Genomic DNA, 18,275 nt, shown 5'->3' on the forward strand with positions numbered 1-18,275 from the left:
CTTGTATATCGTTCTCTTCCATGTACTGGCTTTCTCCACCTTCATTTTATCCTCATTGCCTAGCCGATGAGCTAGGCTAGCCTAAAAGTAGTGCCTGACCGAAGATCACCTACTGAGTTTCATGACTGTATGAGGGTTTGAACCTGGCTTTCCCCAATACTAATCCAGCACCATAACGACTGCACCACACAGATTTCAATACACACACACATCCTCTTGTGTGTTCAGAATACTGTAATAAGCTTGCATTCATCCCTTAGCCCAAGCCATCCATCTAAAGGTGTATATTCAGAGCAAAGCAATAAAAAGTGTGCATTTCTCTTACAGCAGAGAACAATCCTTCCTCTAGCACACACCGTTTCTTTGGTGTCTCCTGCTCAGTGACTTTCTGAACTCCCAGTTTCTTTCTTTCATAAGTATTCACATTTTGTCAGCAGGCTCTCCTGCAACAAGACTTGTAAAGGCTGCAAGCTTTCCATAATACTGTGCTGCCTTGGTAACGGATTTGGTGCACATAAGACAGTTGCTTTTGCATACTGGCTTTGTTCAGATGACATAATAAATCATGGAACATGTCTAGGTGAGCGTCAGGCTCTTCTACCCCCTTCCTTTGGCACGGCTACAAGGAGATCAGCTTTTTCTATCTTTTTTGATTAACCACAGATTGTCATGTCATCCCAACAACCCGTGGTTAATCTTAACCATGGTTTGTAAAGCTGGCTTCTTTAATCAAAACTTTAGTTAAAAATAACGACTCTTTAAGGCAGTGTTTCCCAACCGGTGTTCCGCGGCACACTAGTGTGCCGCCAGACGTTGCCTGGTGTGCCGTGGGAGGGAGGCGGGCGAGTCGGGCGGCGAGAGGCGGGGCGGCGGCGGCGAGGAGAGGCCGCCCAGCGCGGGGCTCTCGCCGTCTGCCTGCCTGGCTGCCTGCCTGACGCGCAAACCCCCGGCGCAGGCGCCCCGCTTGTTGACACGGGAGGGGAGAGGGGAGAGGAAACGCTGCTGGTGCCGCTGCTCCTCGGCGGCGGCTCCTCCTCTCAGCCCGCCCTGCCTATATTTGCGCCAATCCCCGTCCACTAAAGCATTCGCGCCTCCCAATGGGAAGCCTTGCCGGGCGGCGGGCGCTGCTGCCTGAGAGTTCTGAAGCCACGCCCACTTTCCCAGAGACTGGCGCTTCTGAGGGATCCAGGGCAGGGCCGGCGCGCGCGCGCGCTTCTTGCTGCCCGGGCGCTTGCTCTAATCCCGCCTTCCCTGGGAGGGAGGGACGGCGGTGGCCGCGAGCGTCCGGGGTGGGGGGCGCGCTGGCTCTCCCTGGCGGCCCCCGTGCCTGGCGTTCTATCAGTGCGCCTCCTCTCTCTTTCCCCACCCATCCTCCACGTGCTGCGCTCTAACCCAGAGTTAGAAGCGAATTAGAACACGCCCCCCGTGTGTGGTGTTTTTTTTTTTTGCTGCTCCTCTTTTTTTAGGGCTTTTTGGCGGCTTTTGGGACGGCGTCGAGGGGTGGCGCCCACGCTCCTTGTGCGCCCGCCCCGGAGGCTCGCCCGCGCGGTAGTGCCAGAGGAGGAGAGAGGTGGGCATGGCGGCTGTTTTGGAGCTGTTGCTGCAGGACGAAGTGGCAGCCAGCGCTGTCGTGCGGTGGCTGAAGGCGAGCCAGAGCCCCTGCGCCGTGGAGGTAAAACGCGCAGCGCCGCCCTTGCTTCACCCAGCCCTCGGTTCGAGCGGGAAGTATCCGGGAAAACGGAGTTGATGCCGGCCTTCAAAACTCTGCGCTCCAAAAGGGAGGCGGGAGGGGGAAAAAACAGGTCGACCACTTGAGGTTTCCTCCTCTGGCGGGATGCTAAGTGGGAAGCTGCAGCCTTCAGGCCTGCGCTATGTGAACTCCTGAAGGGCTCTTGCGGTAGCTTTTCGGGAGCCCAGGTGTATATATGTGCCCCCCTGAGGGAGCCCTTCACTGAACCTGAGAACCCTGCTGTGGAGTTGGTGGGACTGAGTTGCTGTGCGCCCTTACGAATCCTTCCCAAATGCAGCTTTAATGATTCAGAAACAAGACCTACAGAATTCGTTGGAAGTTACTATTTTTTTATTTTTTTTTTACATAAGTAAAAAGTGACCTTTCCCCATCTGGCATGGTGGTGTGCCTCGAGATTTTTTTCATGAAACAAGTGTGCCTTTGCCCAAAAAAGGTTGGGAAACACTGCTTTAAGGCTCAGTCATGACACGTAACTGGTTAATTGAAATTGGGAGCAAAAGCATCTATTCTCATGACAGCTATACTAAAGGAGGTGTTAAGAGTGCAGAAACCTAGGCTTCTTCCTGTCACAGTAAACCATGGCTCGTGTCCAAACACAGCAAGTGGAGCCAGCCTCACGGGGGAAATTATAGCTTCTGTATTGGTAAATGCCTGACACTTTATCCCATGTGATCCCCTTCTGTCTCCCTTCCAGTCTCCAACTCTTTCCTTTAACCTTTATGCATATATCAACCCACCATTTCCCCTTTCTCCTGCTAATCATTACTCCTCCTTTCAGAACACCTTCCTCTCACTTTCAGAAGAGGAAATGCTTTTTAAAAAATGAATTCTTATTCAAAGAGTCATGGATTCATGTTTTTTTCAGAGCTCTGTGGGATGGTAGGAATATTATGTTTGTAGTTCTAAAAAAAATTTTTTTTACTGTTTTGATGTACATGTATGTGTGTGTATACATTCTTTAGAATAGCTTCAAACCTCTTTGTTAGATGTTAGTCAAAATGACCTGCTTGATCTGTTTTTGTTTTGCACTTAAAGGTATGGATGACAAAAATGCAGCTAAACTCAATGAGCTTATTCAAGTTGGGTATGTTTTTTCTTTGCTTTTTAGCATTATCACTGTACAATGTCTAGATTTTGAGGTGCATTATTATCTCAGGTTGTGAAGCTACTCTGAACATGTCCGGCCTGAAAAGCACGATGCACACAGATGCTGTTATTATTCCATCCCAGAGCTCTAAGGCAGCGATGGGGACTCCGTGGTCCTCCCAATGTTGTTTGACTCCAACTCACATCAGCCTTAGCCAGAAAGAATAATGTTTGAGAATGATGGAAATTGTAGACCAGCAGCATCTGGAGGACTACAAGTTCTCCACTGCTCAAAGGAAATGATTTTACTACTTTAGGTGTGTTATAAAATTGCTTTATAAGAGCAGGGAGAACTGACTAGTTTTAAAGAGTTTGCTGCTGTTGCTTTGACCTTCTGAAACTACAGTTCAGAAGAAATCACTATGCTAAACGTAAGATGCCATTTTCACTTAATGAAGAACAATAAAAGCATTACATTCTCTTGTATCCTGAAAGAAAAGTTATAAGTCCTTCAAAGGTGCTTTAACATAATTGAAGATTTAAAGCACACACACACACTAGATAGACACATTACAAGTTATTGGGGTCTTTCTCACAGAGCAGCAGGTGGTAGATATCCTTATTGGCGAGGGCAATTCAGCTGGAGCAGGATTGGGTTCGTGGCATTGTCTGCCTTCTTCCCTCTCCTCCTGGGATCTTTCCCCAGGGGCAGTTGATGGTAGTTAGCCCAGTGGTAGTGAGGAGGCAGTCTAGCTGGAGTAGACTGGTGGTGATTTCTTTGCCTGTCCTTCTCACTCTGATACGTATAGGCAATTTTTCTTGCTCAGATTGTTAATAGTGCAGCCTTCATTCTCTACAAACAGCAGGAGAAGAATAGCCCCCAAGCAACCATACTGTGCTAAGAACAAGACATCACAGTAAAAGAAAGCTCACGTGGCTGGATCTCTCCATCTGTAGCGAGTTGAATCTCCCACCCACACCCTTAGTTGGATGCAGCATGAAGTACAGCTTCTATTTCTGCTGCTCGCCATGTTGCAACATTGTTCTGCATGGCATTTGAAAGAGTACTCTCTGCAAGCGCTAATTATGTTTTCTGAAGGATCAGCACAGATGCCATATGGGTTTCACAGTGTCCCAATATGCTGAATCAGATTAGTGGACCCTGGTAATTGGTGACAAGGTGCAGAAAAATAATAGCACTGACTACAGTGCTCTGTAGGTTACTGTGGCGTTTTCTGTGGCTTCAAAACCACGGATAGTGTGATTCCTTAGTAAATCTCCCAGAAACAAGTATTCAAGTCACATTCAGAGTTGCCATGCATGCTTCTGGTGCCCTCAATTGTCCCATTCTTTTAACATTTCTAGGGCTACAACTGTACGCTACAAAGGGAGGAATCTTCGCATCAAAGCCCCAATGTGCAGGGCTCTGAAGAAACTCTGTGATCCAGATGGTATGTAAGAGGCTCTGGGAGAGAAAGAGGGTTGAAACAGATCACCAAGGGAGAGACCCAGTGTTAGAAACTGATATGTAAAGGCTAGTAGCTAAATGGCAACTTAAACCTAGGTTATGGGCACAACAACGGAATGTCTAGGCACACTTTTTTATAACAAGAATACAAAGCTGAAAATGAATGAACTGCAGCTAAAATATTATGCTCATTTTTCACATGGTCTAGTTCTTCTCCTGCCCACCCCTGTAAGAGTGTTAAGAGGGTCTCTTCTCCAGTCTTCAGAGAGTAGCTGGAAGTGAGGAGGTAGAAGTTTTAACCGGAAATCTTAGGCGCAATACTGCGCCCAGAGCTCAGAAACTGCTTGCGCTAATGAAATTCCCTGTCACAAAATGCACCTAGAACAATGGGAGTTTAGGACACTGGAGAGATCCAACTATCTCTCCAGGTCAATTCACAAAGCAAAATGTGTATTGAACTGCCCTGAGACCTCTGGATAAAGTGTGGTATATAAATTCAATAATTGTGGCTTGAGTGGACCCATGGAGGGTTTGGTGCATGCTCTAGGGGTCGTGTGACTCCTTGAGGTGTGAGAAGGGTGTGATTCCTAGTTTCTACATACACTTATGCTTTCATAAGTGGCTTGAGAGGTGACAACAAATAAATGGGCTTTGAGCTTTGTGAGGAATCCTGCATTTGTTTTTGCATCTGGATCCACAAATGCCAGTTTGGTTATACAAACTGGTCTTCGGTGACAATAGAATTGTTTAGGAAAGTGACTTTATTAATACATCTAATAAAACTCCATTGTGTAAAACATGGTATCGATGTTTCTCAGCCTCCTTTATGTAGTCCATTTTGTTGATGATAACGACCACTCCTTTGTCTGCCTTCTTAATTATGATGCCAGTATTGTTTCTGAGGCTGTGGGTGGCCTCACACTCTGTACAGCTCAGATTGTGCAGTATATTTTGCTGATAACTTCAGCGTGGGTGCGACAGCAGAAGCACCTTACGTGAAAAACTAACCCAGTGTTCCAGGCATATGGAGTGGCAGCCCAAGCAGAATTCTTCTTCCTGTGGCGTTAAGAAGTATTGTTGTGTTTCAGTGAGCTCTCCACAGGCATGTTGAGAAGATGGTAGAATTGTATTGATGCACTGCTTGATGTCATGGCAGAAACATTTCTTGGGTCATGGATGAAAGGGTCAAAGGTTTTCTCTGACTAATTATTCAGTTTTAGTTCATGTACGACTAAAACCCTTTTTTTATTATTAGTGTTTCTGTTAGAAAATCATCTCCCCACTCCCACTCATCCCAAGAATACTCTTACGGATAATTTCCTATGCTCTCTGGTGAATGTCAGGTGATAGGATAGCCACCTCTTATTTGTGGGAATAATTCAGGAATTTTCACTGCTTCTTCCCTCAGGCATCAGTGATGAGGAGGATCAGAAGCCAGTGCGTCTTCCACTGAAGGTCCCCGTGGAGCTGCAGCCACGGAATAATCATGCATGGGCCCGTGTGCAGAGCCTGGCCCAGAATCCACGTCTCAGGTTTGTGTGTGTGTTGTGCATAACTAAAGCTTGAGAGCTGAATTTTGAATATCATTGGCACAACCTATAGACTACTTTAGCCACTGCTAGCAAACAAGTGACTCCATCTCCTGGATACCTGTTACTGTTTTGTATACGATGACTTGTTCATTAATGCGAATAGAGCCTGCCTTTGCACATCACAGCAAACCATAGAATGGTTTATGGTGAATGTGGAGATCACTTCTGCTTTGCTCCTCCCCTATCACGATACCTGGCACTGCATTGCATGTGAACCTGGGGATCATAGTTACTTTTGCTCCAGACACACCAACACTAGGAACAAAACCTGTCTAGCCTCATCAAGGATTGTTTGGAGCAAAGCAAACCATGATCCCCAATTCGGACATAACACTAAGCCAGGAATGGTGGCTTGATGTTCTCACAGTAGGAAAGGAGAAAAGTGGGGGGCATCTGTACATTCATAGTTAACCGTTAGCTGTGGTGGGAATGCAGCTGGTATTCTTTCCCCCTTGCTCCAATGAATGGGAAATTAGGGAGTACATGCCCACCTGCAGAGAGAGGGAGTCTGTGCTTTACTTAGCTTGTACTGTGACTTCTATACTACAGTGTTCGTGGGGCATCATTTGCTGACTCCTCTGTGTGTTTTTTGTCTTCCATGGCTTGCCAGGATGATTGTAGAGTTGCATCGTAAGGTATCTAGCCTCATTGAGTTCCTGAAACAGAAATGGGCTCTCCATGAGGTGCGCATTGTATCCTTTTTCTTGCTCAGAAATTTGTTTTGCCTTTTGATTTTGTGTTCTGGGGACAGCGCTCGACATAACTAGCCTTCGAGTTCTTGAAAGCCATTACTCTTCATTAGACCCTTACTGTATTTATGAGACAGGGTGCAGGATCCCAGGCCCTTGAGACCCTCTATTGGTAGGAGACTTCCCCAGGTCATGCCCCTCACCACCCCTGCTCCGCACCCTTCCTAAGCACTCTTGTCTGGCTGGAATGTATCACTGAACATTGACAATGCTTCCTACTTACCTAGATGGTGGATGGAGAGGTGTGGGGCTGGTGTATGTGTGTTGGGGAGAAATCTCAGGGCTTTCTGTGAATAGAATGTAGACTACTGTATCACACATTTCTTGTTATGCTTGCTTTTGTCCTCTGGCCCCACCCTGCACTGGCATGCAGCCCCTAGAATGTCATCCATAGGGGAATGTGGCCCTTTAGCTGAAAAAGGTTTCCTGCCTATGTTATAAAATATTTCTTTCCCACTTGGGTCTGTGGGTGTGTGGACTGTAGAGAGAATGTCTCTCCTCTTTTAAGTGTTGCTGTGTTCCTTAATGGCCTGTATTTAGCGTAAAACACTAGCAGAAAGGCAACTACAAGACTCCAGGGATCCTGAAGCAAGTGGCAGCTATTCGGAAGAGAAAGTGATGCTCCATCTCTTCCCAGGAGAGAACTGTACGCTTACACCCCTCCCTGGGGTTGCCAGGGTTGTACACTCCAAAGCTTTCTGTACAGTGCATTGGCAGGAATCCGGCCGATGCAAGCAGAATACAAAAGACTCCCTCTTGCTGCCGCCTGCCCAAATTCTAGGCATACAGAGCGGTCAGGGGACAGCCAGAGGGCAAGTGAAATACCCTCGGGGAACAGAAGGCAAGGGTGGGACCAGGGCCGAGAGCACTACAGAAGCAAGTAGAAACACTCAGTCCACATTTGAGGCAACTGCAAACGCTGAGGACTGCTCCTCAGAGGCTGGGCTTACCGAAGGAGCATCCCTGTGTCTCAGTGTTGCACATAGTCTTGATAAGCCACTGTCCGGGCTTCAAGATCTGAGTGGGAGTCTTGAAAAGCCGGTTCCCACAACCCATTGTGCTGAGGGTAGAGAGGCACCAGCCGTTGCACTGGTGTCTGGGTCATCTTCTGGCAGCGCGAACTGTGACTGCGGCAGCATCCCCCCTGATTTGGAGGAGCTCTCTCTGCTTGACCCATTTCCTCGGTACATGAAATCTTGCCAGGACCTTATTGTCCCAGAGAAGTGTCTTTGCACAGATAGACTGAATGGGAAAGATATTGCCTTGGCAGGGCACTCCCCTCCTGGGAGGCTCTCGTCTGGGAGCACAGAGGCTGGCAGTCTCAGTCCTGCACAGCTGGCAAGAGGTGGGGTGGCATTGCCCAGCTGCGGCCCATCCAGAACTGAAACTCAAGCCCTCCAGTGCTGCGGACCACAAACGGAAATGTGTGCTAAGGAGCTATCGGACGTAGTAATGGAGGACTCTCAGGAGAAGCCCAGCACCTCACTGCCGCCGCCGCCACCACCTCAGGGACAATTGGCCGCAAAGTCTCTCAAGGATGACCCTAGCCGCCTTGTGCAACAGGTCAGAGAGGAGGGATGGAGCCTGCGGACCTCTGAGAGCCTTACCTTGGCTGAAGTCTACCTCATGATGGGCAAACCGAACAAGCTACAGCTAGAGTACGATTGGCTGTCTGTCTTGGGGCCGGAAACCCAGGATCCTGGGGAGCAGATGCCTGAACCTAAATCTGTTTCTCCATCAGCCACCTGTCACAAACAGAAACTCCTCAACTGCCTCTTAAAACTCATCTCCACTGAAGTTAACCCCAAACCAGTAAGTATAATTTGCATTGATGCTAAGAACCACCGTCTTCCAGTTTGCACAGTTTTTGGTCCTCAAAAAGGCACAAAGGGGTTAACTTCAGGAAGAAGGCAAGGGATAAGGGGGTCTTTGGGTACACCCTGGAGAGACCTTCCCGTTTTTTATTTCTGCCTTATAGAGAACAGCAGGGTAACTGCTGCTCTTCAGCTACTTTTTGGGAGTAGCTTATAGACATTAAGCCTCATAGCAAAAATTAAGAGTGGTTTTTAGAGTACTTTCCAATGTGGTAGTGCCCATAGTTCTGTGGAGCTCTGATTCATATGGCCGCCTGCCCCTCATCTGGTGTTCTGTTTCCTCTTTTGACTGCCTTCAGGGTGCTTTAGAGAAGGAAGAGACCACATCCACCCTTCCAACCCCACTGTATCTCTCTGCTGCTGGTCAGCTAACAGCTTGGGAAAGGGAGCCCAGCTCTGTGCCCAACAAAGGGACTAGCAGGCCACATTCTGCAAAAAAGTCCCTCAGCAAGGGGACATGGAGGGACTGGAAGTTCCATTGCACTGTGCTGCAGCCTCCATTGGAGGGACCTCTACCATTGCCCTCCAGCAGCCATAGGGTGCTGGGAAATGTCCTCTGCACGACTATGAAAGAGAATATGAGAATGAGTGCTTTGTGTTTGCTTGACACAAGACTGGAGGAGATAAAATTTTCAGAATACATAATTTTTTCTACTATAATGTTAATGGCTGCTTATGTTTTTATTGTTTCTTAGCTGCTGCTCCTCATAAACTGACAAACCCCAAGAGATGCTAAGTTGCTTATAGTGCAGCAGAATTAGCTCCATTTGCAGCAAATTTTACAAAAAAAATCTAAATTGTAATTACTGTCTACATAAAATCTGTACTTCTAATTACCAAAAGTGGTAATTTTATGGCAACCCAAATTATGCATGATACATTTTATGTTCCTAAAATAACAAAGTGGTTTTCAATCTGTAAAGAGTGTGAAAAAGAATCATTGCCTGTTTCTCTGTTTCCCCCACAATTTCTGTCTCCTCCCCCCACCAAAAAAAGAGAAAAAGATTCCCACCCTCTTGACCATGGTTTCAAAATTTCCAGAAATTTTACAGGTAGGATAACGTGAAAAGGAGTGGTGGGTCTTTTTGATGTTGCTGGATTGCAGTTTCCATCATCCCTGACCATGGGCCATGCTGTCTCCTTGCTGATGTGAGCTGGAATCCAACAACATCAGCAAGACCACATGTTCCCCACCCCGGTTTGCATAGACACACTACCCATATCTATGGCAACGTCCTCCTCCTCCCCCCACTTTCTTCCAGCATGCAGCTGTTGGGATTCAACCATTTTCTCTTTCTTTTCAGATCCCTGAAATGAACTCTGTTGCAACATCTCCCATAAAGCCCACTCAAGAGGAGCATGCTCTGACCCCTCCTGGCAAGGTTATTGCCGTCAGCACCCGGAGTCCAGGCTGTGCACGCAATCAGCCTGCCCTTCACAAGAAAACCTTTCCCCCCAGTATCACCTCCAGTTCCTCAGGTGAGTCAGTTGTTGAGATGAATTGGTTCTGTGTAGCCCTAAGACAAAGTATTAGTTTTCAGCATTTCTACCATTCAGGAAAGCATTGGTCTGCCATGGAGTCCTGACACATCTGTCACAGAATCTCTCTGTTTGCAGAGGACTCCAGAAATGTTCTAGGCTGCATGCTTACTTCACTCAGAGTACAGGTTTGGGTGTGATTGGCTGTTGTCCTGCATAAACATAGAAAGCATTCTGACCCCATACCCTGCTGCTGCTCGTGATGGATGAATATTGGAAAAGTTGGACAAGTTGTCTTTCAGGGAAGTTTCTCTTCTTTTACTGATCTTTTTTTCGAGGAACCTTGTTAAGCTTCTGGGGATTTTTCTGCAGAAAAATTGCAGAATATAGTTGAGAATGTCTGTACTTGAAGCTGTGCTTGCTTGATTTGTTTTTCTGATGTTGATGGAGATAGAGGCTATTTGGCCAAGGCCAGATTACCAGCCTAACAAGGCCCTAGCTTAGGACCCATGATTTTCATTATATAATACTGCTTCAGTCTATTTATATTTCACTTTTAAACCATCAGTTATAAAGGGGCTCTTCTCAGTGACCTGGCCCATGATTTTCATAATACAGTGCTGCTTTATTGAACAGGAAAAAAGCATGTGATCCACAGGGATCCCAATAGCCCCTGTGTATCCATTGAGCTGTAGGTCTGTACTCTGAGGGAAGACAACTGATTTTATCTCAGAGATGAGGTAGGAATAGTGTGGTGGGGTTTTTGCGCAGGCGGTCCCTTCCAACTCTGTAGTTCTGTGATTCCTCAGCTGTTTGTTCCATGAAACGTCATGATAAGGCTACTCAGTTCCTGATTAATTTGGCTCACCCTCCCTAACAACAAATGTGGATTGGTGGAAGAATTCTTTGCCTCAAAGATTTCTAATTGGAAATTGCACTTGACTAATTCCCATGAATGCTTGTATTTTTATTGACCCTACCAGGTTTGAGAAATCACTCTGGACCTCTCTTGGTGGCTGGTCCTTCAGGTTCCACGAGTGCAGATGCAGATGGTGGCCTCTTTGCTGTTCCCACAACTCTCCCACCCAACAGCAGGCACGGGAAGCTTTTCTTGCAAAGTAAAGAAGCAGAGCTAACCTTCCGGCAGCGCTTGGATACAATCAGTGTAAGTTTTCTTTATTTATTACGTTTTATGTTGAACTGTAAGGTGTGCAGATGTGATCAAGGTGCTCATAAGGAATAAATACAGCTGCCCCCAAAACTTGCAGATCAAGAGAGAATTTATTCCATGCCACAAACCAAGTCACCCTGTTCTACAGCATTTCGATTTTGGAAATGCTTTATCTTCCTAATCTGTTTTAGAAGGCCCTGGCGTTAGGCTGATCTGTGTTTGGTAAAAAGCTTGGTTGTAGGGACACAACGCGGGTTTCAGCCTAGAAGGGGACTAACCCATTCCATGGTGCTCTCTTGCTTAACTGTTTCTTTATAAATGGGGTTGAAATGCTCAAGTCCTCCTACATACTCCACAGGCAGAAGCATTCAGCTTTCAATGAGCTGCCTCTGGTGTGGGGAGCCCCCACTACCCTAGAGTTCTGCCCTGCCTCATGTGCAGCAACAGGGTCTGCACTGTCTGCTGCCTTTGGTTCAGGCACCTTCAACCTGAACTTCCCTTCCCTAGATTACCTGCATAGGATGGGTGGAGAGCCATGGGGAAGCAGGTGTTCAAGAGTAAAGAGAAGGTGCATTAACACAATGTATCCCTGCCAATCTAGGCTGCACTTTTTAGGTGGCTAACAAAGCCTCAAGGCTCATGCCTGATGAGCAAAATGATGTGTGTTACAAGTTCCCTTTGTTTCTCTTCAGATGCAATCTGATTTCTTCTTGCCAAAGCCGAGGAAACTGCATAACAGACATCTGCGAAAACCACTGGTAGTACAGGTCAGAGGAAAGACTAATTGAAATGTATCTCTTGCATGTCGGGTAGTTTCATCTAGTAGTTTTCATATGACCTTTTCTCTCCATCCACATGGACAGTTCCTACTATTTCCTGCTATTCAATGGTCTGCTTTTTATTGTGCAAACATTGCCAGAGACTCTCAACTAGTGCTAGCTGTTTCAGTATGTGTTTCAAATGGGACTCGTGTGAATACTTGCAAGGAAATGTTGGGAAACCAGAGAAAGGCATTTCTTTATCATGTCAGATGGGTCAGTGTGAGAGACCTGCATCTTCTCAGAGCTCATTGCTGGTGTTTGATTCTGACATCGTAAAGGCATGCGTCTTTGACCATCCTCTAGTGCAAGAATGAGGAACCTTTTCCTACCCAAGAGCCCCATTCCCCTTTGGGCAGCCATGCACAAACTACATGCCAGTGGTGAGTGAGACCAGAGGCAAAAGTGGGCAGAGTCTAGTGTGTGATGGAAAAAATTAATGTTGGTAGCACCCCTGAAGCATCATAAATGTACCATGTGATGCTTTTCCCTGTGGTCATGTGGGAGCTATCCAGGATACCTGTCCTAGCCCCACCCCAACCTAGGAGATAGAGGGAAACATGGTCTAGGATCCTAAAATGTTGCCTGCATGACCAGCAGAGGATCATTCATGGTAAGTTGCCAGTGCTGCATTTCCTAAGTTGTTCTTTTTAAAGGTGTCTTGCCTTGCCTTTTTCAGAGAACGCTGCTTCCCAGGCCATCTGGAAATTCCTCCCAGCACGTCTGTTCCTTCTCCATCTTATCAAACTCTTCTGCAACAGGTGAGCTTCAACTGTACATACTCCAAACAGGGTGTTTAGTTTACTCTATGAAAGACTAGTGAAATACTCTTCCACTAGTTTCAGCCCCTCCCTCCCTACCAGTGAACCCTTCTATCCATGGAGTATTTTACAGCCCTTTCTGTGTTTTACCACCCCAACAGCCCTGCGAGGTAGGACACTATTTTACTTGCTGCTGCATGTGAATGCAACCTCCTCTCTGAGGAACCTAGAATAGCAAGCACACTTGCAGGGAAGTAAGCCCCATGGAAATCTGTGGATCCTGTTTCTCAGCAAATTCTGCACCATTAACACCTCTGTGAAGTGTGTAAAGATTAGAGGTTCATAAGACTTGAATATTTTGAGGGTGGAAGCTTGTGTTCCTCCTATTTCTTGCCTATAGTTCCACTTAATTTCACAGAGTTCTTCCTCTCATGCAGAAGGACAATATTGTCAGTAAAAACATTGAAATGGAAGCTGGATTTGGTTTGACAGTAGACATGACATGTTGTGGACTCTCCTTTGCTGGAGGTTTTTAAGCAGAAGTTGGATGGCCACTTGTCATGGATGCTTCAGTTGAGATTCCCTGCATTGCAGGGCGTTGGACTTTATGACTCAGGATCTCTTCCAATGCTACAATTCTATGATTATTGTAGGTGCCATTTGCAGTAAATGGTCCTGTCTTCTGTATGTCCCACTGGGGAGAGAATGAGAACTGGCCATAAGGAGGGGCGTAGCTCTTTGGCTGTCTATGACAATGTTTCCCACGTTTAAAAAAATTCATGCTTTTACTTCGTTTTTAGGAAGGGGATCTTTTCGGCCGATCCAGTCTTCACTTACGAAAGCAGCTGTGTCCCGTCCCATTGTTCCCAAGGTCCTTCCAGCTCAAGCCACCAACCATCTGTCCAGTAGGTTTCTCCTTGGAAGGTGGTGGTTCGGGGAGGGCAGGTTTAGCAGGAATGTTATGGTAGCTATAATGACAGAAGCGACTACTCTTAATCATTTTACATCCATGAATTTTGTCTTCTCTCCCCTTCTCTGATTTCCTGTTGCACTCAATAAGTACAAGTTGAGATTTTCAACTAGAACGTAGATGTTTTCATCTAGCAGAAGCAGGAGTACCTTGCCCTGAGAGGCTGAGCCGCAACAATAACCTTCTAGCAGTCAGGTCATTGGGTTGTATCCAGTACTAGTTCTCCTTGGATTAGACCCATTGAAAATAATGGAAATGGCTAACTTGGGTCCATTAATTTCCATGGGTCTACTCTGGGACGCGGGTGGCACTGTGGGTAAATCCTCAGCGCCTAGGGCTTGCCGATCGCATGGGCGGCGGTTTGAATCCCCGCGGCGGGGTGAGCTCCCGTCTTTCGGTCCCAGCTCCTGCCCACCTAGCAGTTCGAAAGCACCCTTAAGTGCAAGTAGATAAATAGGTACCGCTTTATAGCGGGAAGGTAAACGGCATTCCGTGTGCTGCTCTGGTGCAGGCTCACCAGAGCAGCAATGTCACACTGGCCACATGACCCGGAAATGTCTGCAGACGGCGCCAGCTCCTGGCCTCTAGAGTGAGATGAGCGCACAAACCTAGAGTCTGTCAAGACTGGCCCATACGGGCAGGGGTACCTTTACCTTTTTACTCTGAGTAAAACCAAGTTGGATACACACAACTGCTATTCCTCTCACAGAACTACAATTCACAGAGTGGTTTAATAACCAATCCGTCTTTCCAGGGAACTCTTGAGAACTGTAGCTCCTGGAAGGGGAATAGGGGTCTCCTAACAACTCTCAACTCCCTTAACAAATGCCATTCCCAGGATTCTTTGTGGAGAAGTGGAACAGCCATTGGAAGTGGAACAATACTGCTTTAAATGTCTAGTGCAGATGGGGCCATCTGATTTTTTTGTTTGAGGAGGCATTTAGATGGCAGAGGTGTGGATGATGGCTCCAGATTTTGTAGAGCAACCACCCACAACAATGTACCACCGGATTGCTTTCCTTGCGTGCTACATAGTTATTGAATATAGTACATACATATTCATTCTCACAGGATATGCCTCCCTAGATGATAGTGGATAAGATTGTATCCTTTAAATTTAATAACACTCCTTTCAAGCTGCTGGAATTCATACCAGTACAGACCTCAGAACTAATAAGACCAAAGGCATAATTACCTGCAAGATATATCAAGTTGAAAACCAAAGGGAACACTGAAATCTTTGCTCCTATATGTTGAACTGAAAATTTGAGATAAAAGGCGCTGAATTGGTGATCTATATTAATAATTCAGTGTCAGAAAGAACTACTAAAAATAACTTTGGCACATATCAACTCCTACAGAAAAGCTGTTAAGACCTATTGCCCATGTATAAGACAGCAGTTTGACTTCGTGGATTGCTGAAAGAAGACTTCTCTTAGCTTTCTGTTCTTTGTTCAAAGGTGCTATTGACTTAGCGGCCCAAAGTGCCGGTATTATTCCTGGCAGTCCTTTGCCTGTTCTGGATACTGAAGGCCTGTCGGGCGTATCCCCACTGTCACCGGATGCAGTGACCACGGTGGTTTCAGGGCAAGATTCAACAGCGGCACATCACAACGGAGGCTCCATCGTTGCGGTCAGTTTTCTTTTCTGTTAAGGCCTACAAAGGTTTAATTCTTGTAGAACTGATTCTAGGCTACTGCTGGATAGAACCTTGCAATGTGCATGATAGACTAACATGGCCAAAAGCCCAGCGATGTCACCCAACATGGCTGTGATGGCTTGTCTATTATTTTCTCCCTCCCTTGAACCTGCAGTCAAAGAGTTTGGTGCTTATTTAAAATCAAAGTGTGAAATTCAGCATTTCACTCCCTCCTCTTACTGCTTTATTCTGTAATTTTCTAGACTGTTCAGCATTAACAATAACAAAAAGCATGAGCAGTACACAAAATTTTGTGAAACAAAACATAACATATAAATGGTATAGAAACAATAAAATATAACAGAAGTACAAAAAACTTCAACCTTAGGGGTAAAGAAAGGATGAAATGGCTCAAGATAATAAGTTTCCTCCAAGAATGTGCAGCTAAACTCTCATTACCCTCAGAAAGAGGGCATTTTCAACTGGACAATATTTGTCAAGTAGCTTAGGGTCCTCTGCAGCGTACAGTTACCTTCATTGTGTACATTCCTAGTCAACAACATGTTGCCCCTTTGGGGAACCTGTAGCACTCTGGATAACGTTGGACTACAGCTCCCATTATCCCTTACCATTGACCATACTGACTAGGGCTCATGGCCGTGATGTCACCTGATGGGCTGGATTAAATCCTGTGTTAACTGCACGTGCCTGTTCCCAACAGGAACACAAAGTCAAACTGAGGAGGATTTCACTCCACTTATCCTGCTCAGTTGAGCTTGCAAACCGCTTCCTTTGTTCAGCAGCACCTGACATCAGGTTATAAGTGGCTGGCCTGTGTGCCTGTCAGATTTGGCCCGTGGAGCCAAAAAGGTTCCCCAACCCTCCTGCAAACCATGCATTCCCCTCCTTCCATGCCATTCAGTGTCTTGGATTTTCCCAGCGTGTTCTAAAATTCTGGCAGGAAAATCCTCATGGGGCGAGCGTGTTACAAATGATACGTAAAACTGTTTCAGCAAATCTAAATTCTGAATTTGGATTTCTTTGGCAAGGTGGATTTTGCTGGGGCAGGAACTGAATAAATCTAGTCCCCATGAGAGCAGTGGAACAGGCACATTACAGCCTGCCCTTGTTAAATATGTATTCTCCATCCCCTGAAAGTCTGATTTGGTCATTCTTGGTTGCACTTTCCAGGGCTCAAGCAACGAGTGTCAGGTTCCATTTCTTGGCCTACCACCATGCTCTGAGCAGGAGGCAATCCCGGATGGCTTCCAGGTAAAATACAAGCTTTTCGATTGACAACTACTTGACCTTCAGGGTGACAAACACCTTTTTCTTTTCTGCTGCATATTAATGCTTTATGTGAAACCCAGAGTTGAGCTTCCTGGGGTATGTTTATTAAAGGTCAGAGTCCATCACACTTTCGCTGCGTGAGAATTGTATGTAGGCACCTTGTTAGAAGCTTTCGTCCATTTAGCAGAGTTTCTGGGAAGCAGTGGTCAGCAGTTGAAGTTACACTTTGAGATGAAACACTCACAGATGCTGTACAACTCAGTCAAGTGATATTGCTTGACCGGTCATAAGTTAATCACGGTGGCACTATTTACAATCTTTATAGCAATAGCTGTAATGGCATACTTAAGTTTCAGTCCCATTTTCTCTTTAGCAATGACGTACGCAATGACACAGTCCATCACAATGTTTTCCTGAATATGAATTGTCGTTGTGGAAGCTGTTGCAGTCAAAAAGTGGAGACACGTCAGCCTGGCGTCCACTGACCTGCCTCCTGCTTGGTTCCACACTTCGCAATAAGGAGCTTTGTTTCTGAATGCTGTCCCTTTGCTCTCTTATAGGAGGACAGGGACATGAAACAGCCAGGCAGATGGCTCATTCCAATCTACCATCCTATACTTGGAAATCCTTGCAGGCAGTTATAGAAGGGCAGCACAAAACTTCAATAGCCATAGGGACACTAGTTTTAATCCCAAACATGATTTCCTCTCTGCTTTCAATGTGCTTTAGAAACATAATATTTGTCGACTGATTTAAGTGCTCTCACTGCATGTAGGTATGTACGTACATACATACATATGTACGTGTACACACACACACACACACACACACACACACACACACGTGCATATATACATATACACATGCAAGGTGGTAGTGATGGAGAGTGTAAACAATGATACCCAAAGGCCATCTGTCATGTTATGCAGAGCTCGTGTGTGTGTGTGTGTGTGTGTGTGTGTGTGTGTAGAGCATAGTGACTGCTGCAGCACTAGCAATTGGCAATAACTCTAGCAGTGTGAGATTCCAGGGGTCTTGGCACTTAACCCAGATTTGTGCTTCCTTTGGAATAAGGAACAGTGGAAGCTATGGTGTCTTTATGATGCATGGTTTTATTTACACACATATATAACCTGAGCCTACAGTGGTGGGATTTCCAGCATTCACATCTCAAGAGGGACTTGCTTCCTACAGAAGCACAGCATTGGATTCAAAGGCAGCCAAACAGCCATCTCTTATGTCTCTTTCTCAGCGTTTTCTAGCCAGCCAGCCAAGAGTTCTGGGAGATCTGATTTCCGCCATAACCACCACCATCAAGAGTGTTTTGTTGGCAATGTTCACTTTTTGTTGCCCTGACCCCAGTTTTGTGTGGCTTTCTGATCCATAGGTATCAGTTTTCCCATCTGTAAAATCAGAAGTTACAGTGACAAGATGTCTGTGCCAGATTGGAAAGAGGGGCATAGATGGGCAGTTTACCATGCCAATAGCTCATTGGTTGGCCACACACTTTGCATGCACCATGTTCAGTCCCTGGCATCTGCAGGTAGACGGTGCTAAATAAGGTGGACCAATTCTATCCTTCAATTTTAGGAAGCTTTCTGTGTTCAAAGAAATATAGGCAGAATTGC

General features: G+C 46.1%; 1 protein-coding gene across 8 annotated transcripts in view; it reads left to right on the top strand.

Annotated features, from left to right (window-relative positions):
* The window catches only part of CRAMP1 (cramped chromatin regulator 1), a 43,622-nt gene that overhangs the window by 15,833 nt on the left and 9,514 nt on the right, over nucleotides 1-18,275 (top strand). For 7 of the 8 annotated variants that reach the window (XM_028705468.2, XM_028705465.2, XM_028705463.2 and 4 more), the window contains exons 6-17: nucleotides 2,786-2,834; nucleotides 4,202-4,287; nucleotides 5,713-5,836; nucleotides 6,507-6,588; nucleotides 7,186-8,457; nucleotides 9,824-9,998; nucleotides 10,982-11,163; nucleotides 11,862-11,936; nucleotides 12,667-12,748; nucleotides 13,549-13,653; nucleotides 15,179-15,351; nucleotides 16,549-16,629. In XM_028705468.2, the coding sequence (XP_028561301.2) occupies nucleotides 2,786-2,834; nucleotides 4,202-4,287; nucleotides 5,713-5,836; nucleotides 6,507-6,588; nucleotides 7,186-8,457; nucleotides 9,824-9,998; nucleotides 10,982-11,163; nucleotides 11,862-11,936; nucleotides 12,667-12,748; nucleotides 13,549-13,653; nucleotides 15,179-15,351; nucleotides 16,549-16,629 (2,486 nt within the window). The remainder of the gene's footprint in view (nucleotides 1-2,785; nucleotides 2,835-4,201; nucleotides 4,288-5,712; nucleotides 5,837-6,506; nucleotides 6,589-7,185; nucleotides 8,458-9,823; nucleotides 9,999-10,981; nucleotides 11,164-11,861; nucleotides 11,937-12,666; nucleotides 12,749-13,548; nucleotides 13,654-15,178; nucleotides 15,352-16,548; nucleotides 16,630-18,275) is intronic. The other variant, XM_028705471.2, reaches the window with a different exon arrangement.

Source organism: Podarcis muralis, chromosome 14, assembly GCF_964188315.1.
Source record: "Podarcis muralis chromosome 14, rPodMur119.hap1.1, whole genome shotgun sequence".
NCBI classification, from domain to species: domain Eukaryota; kingdom Metazoa; phylum Chordata; class Lepidosauria; order Squamata; family Lacertidae; genus Podarcis; species Podarcis muralis.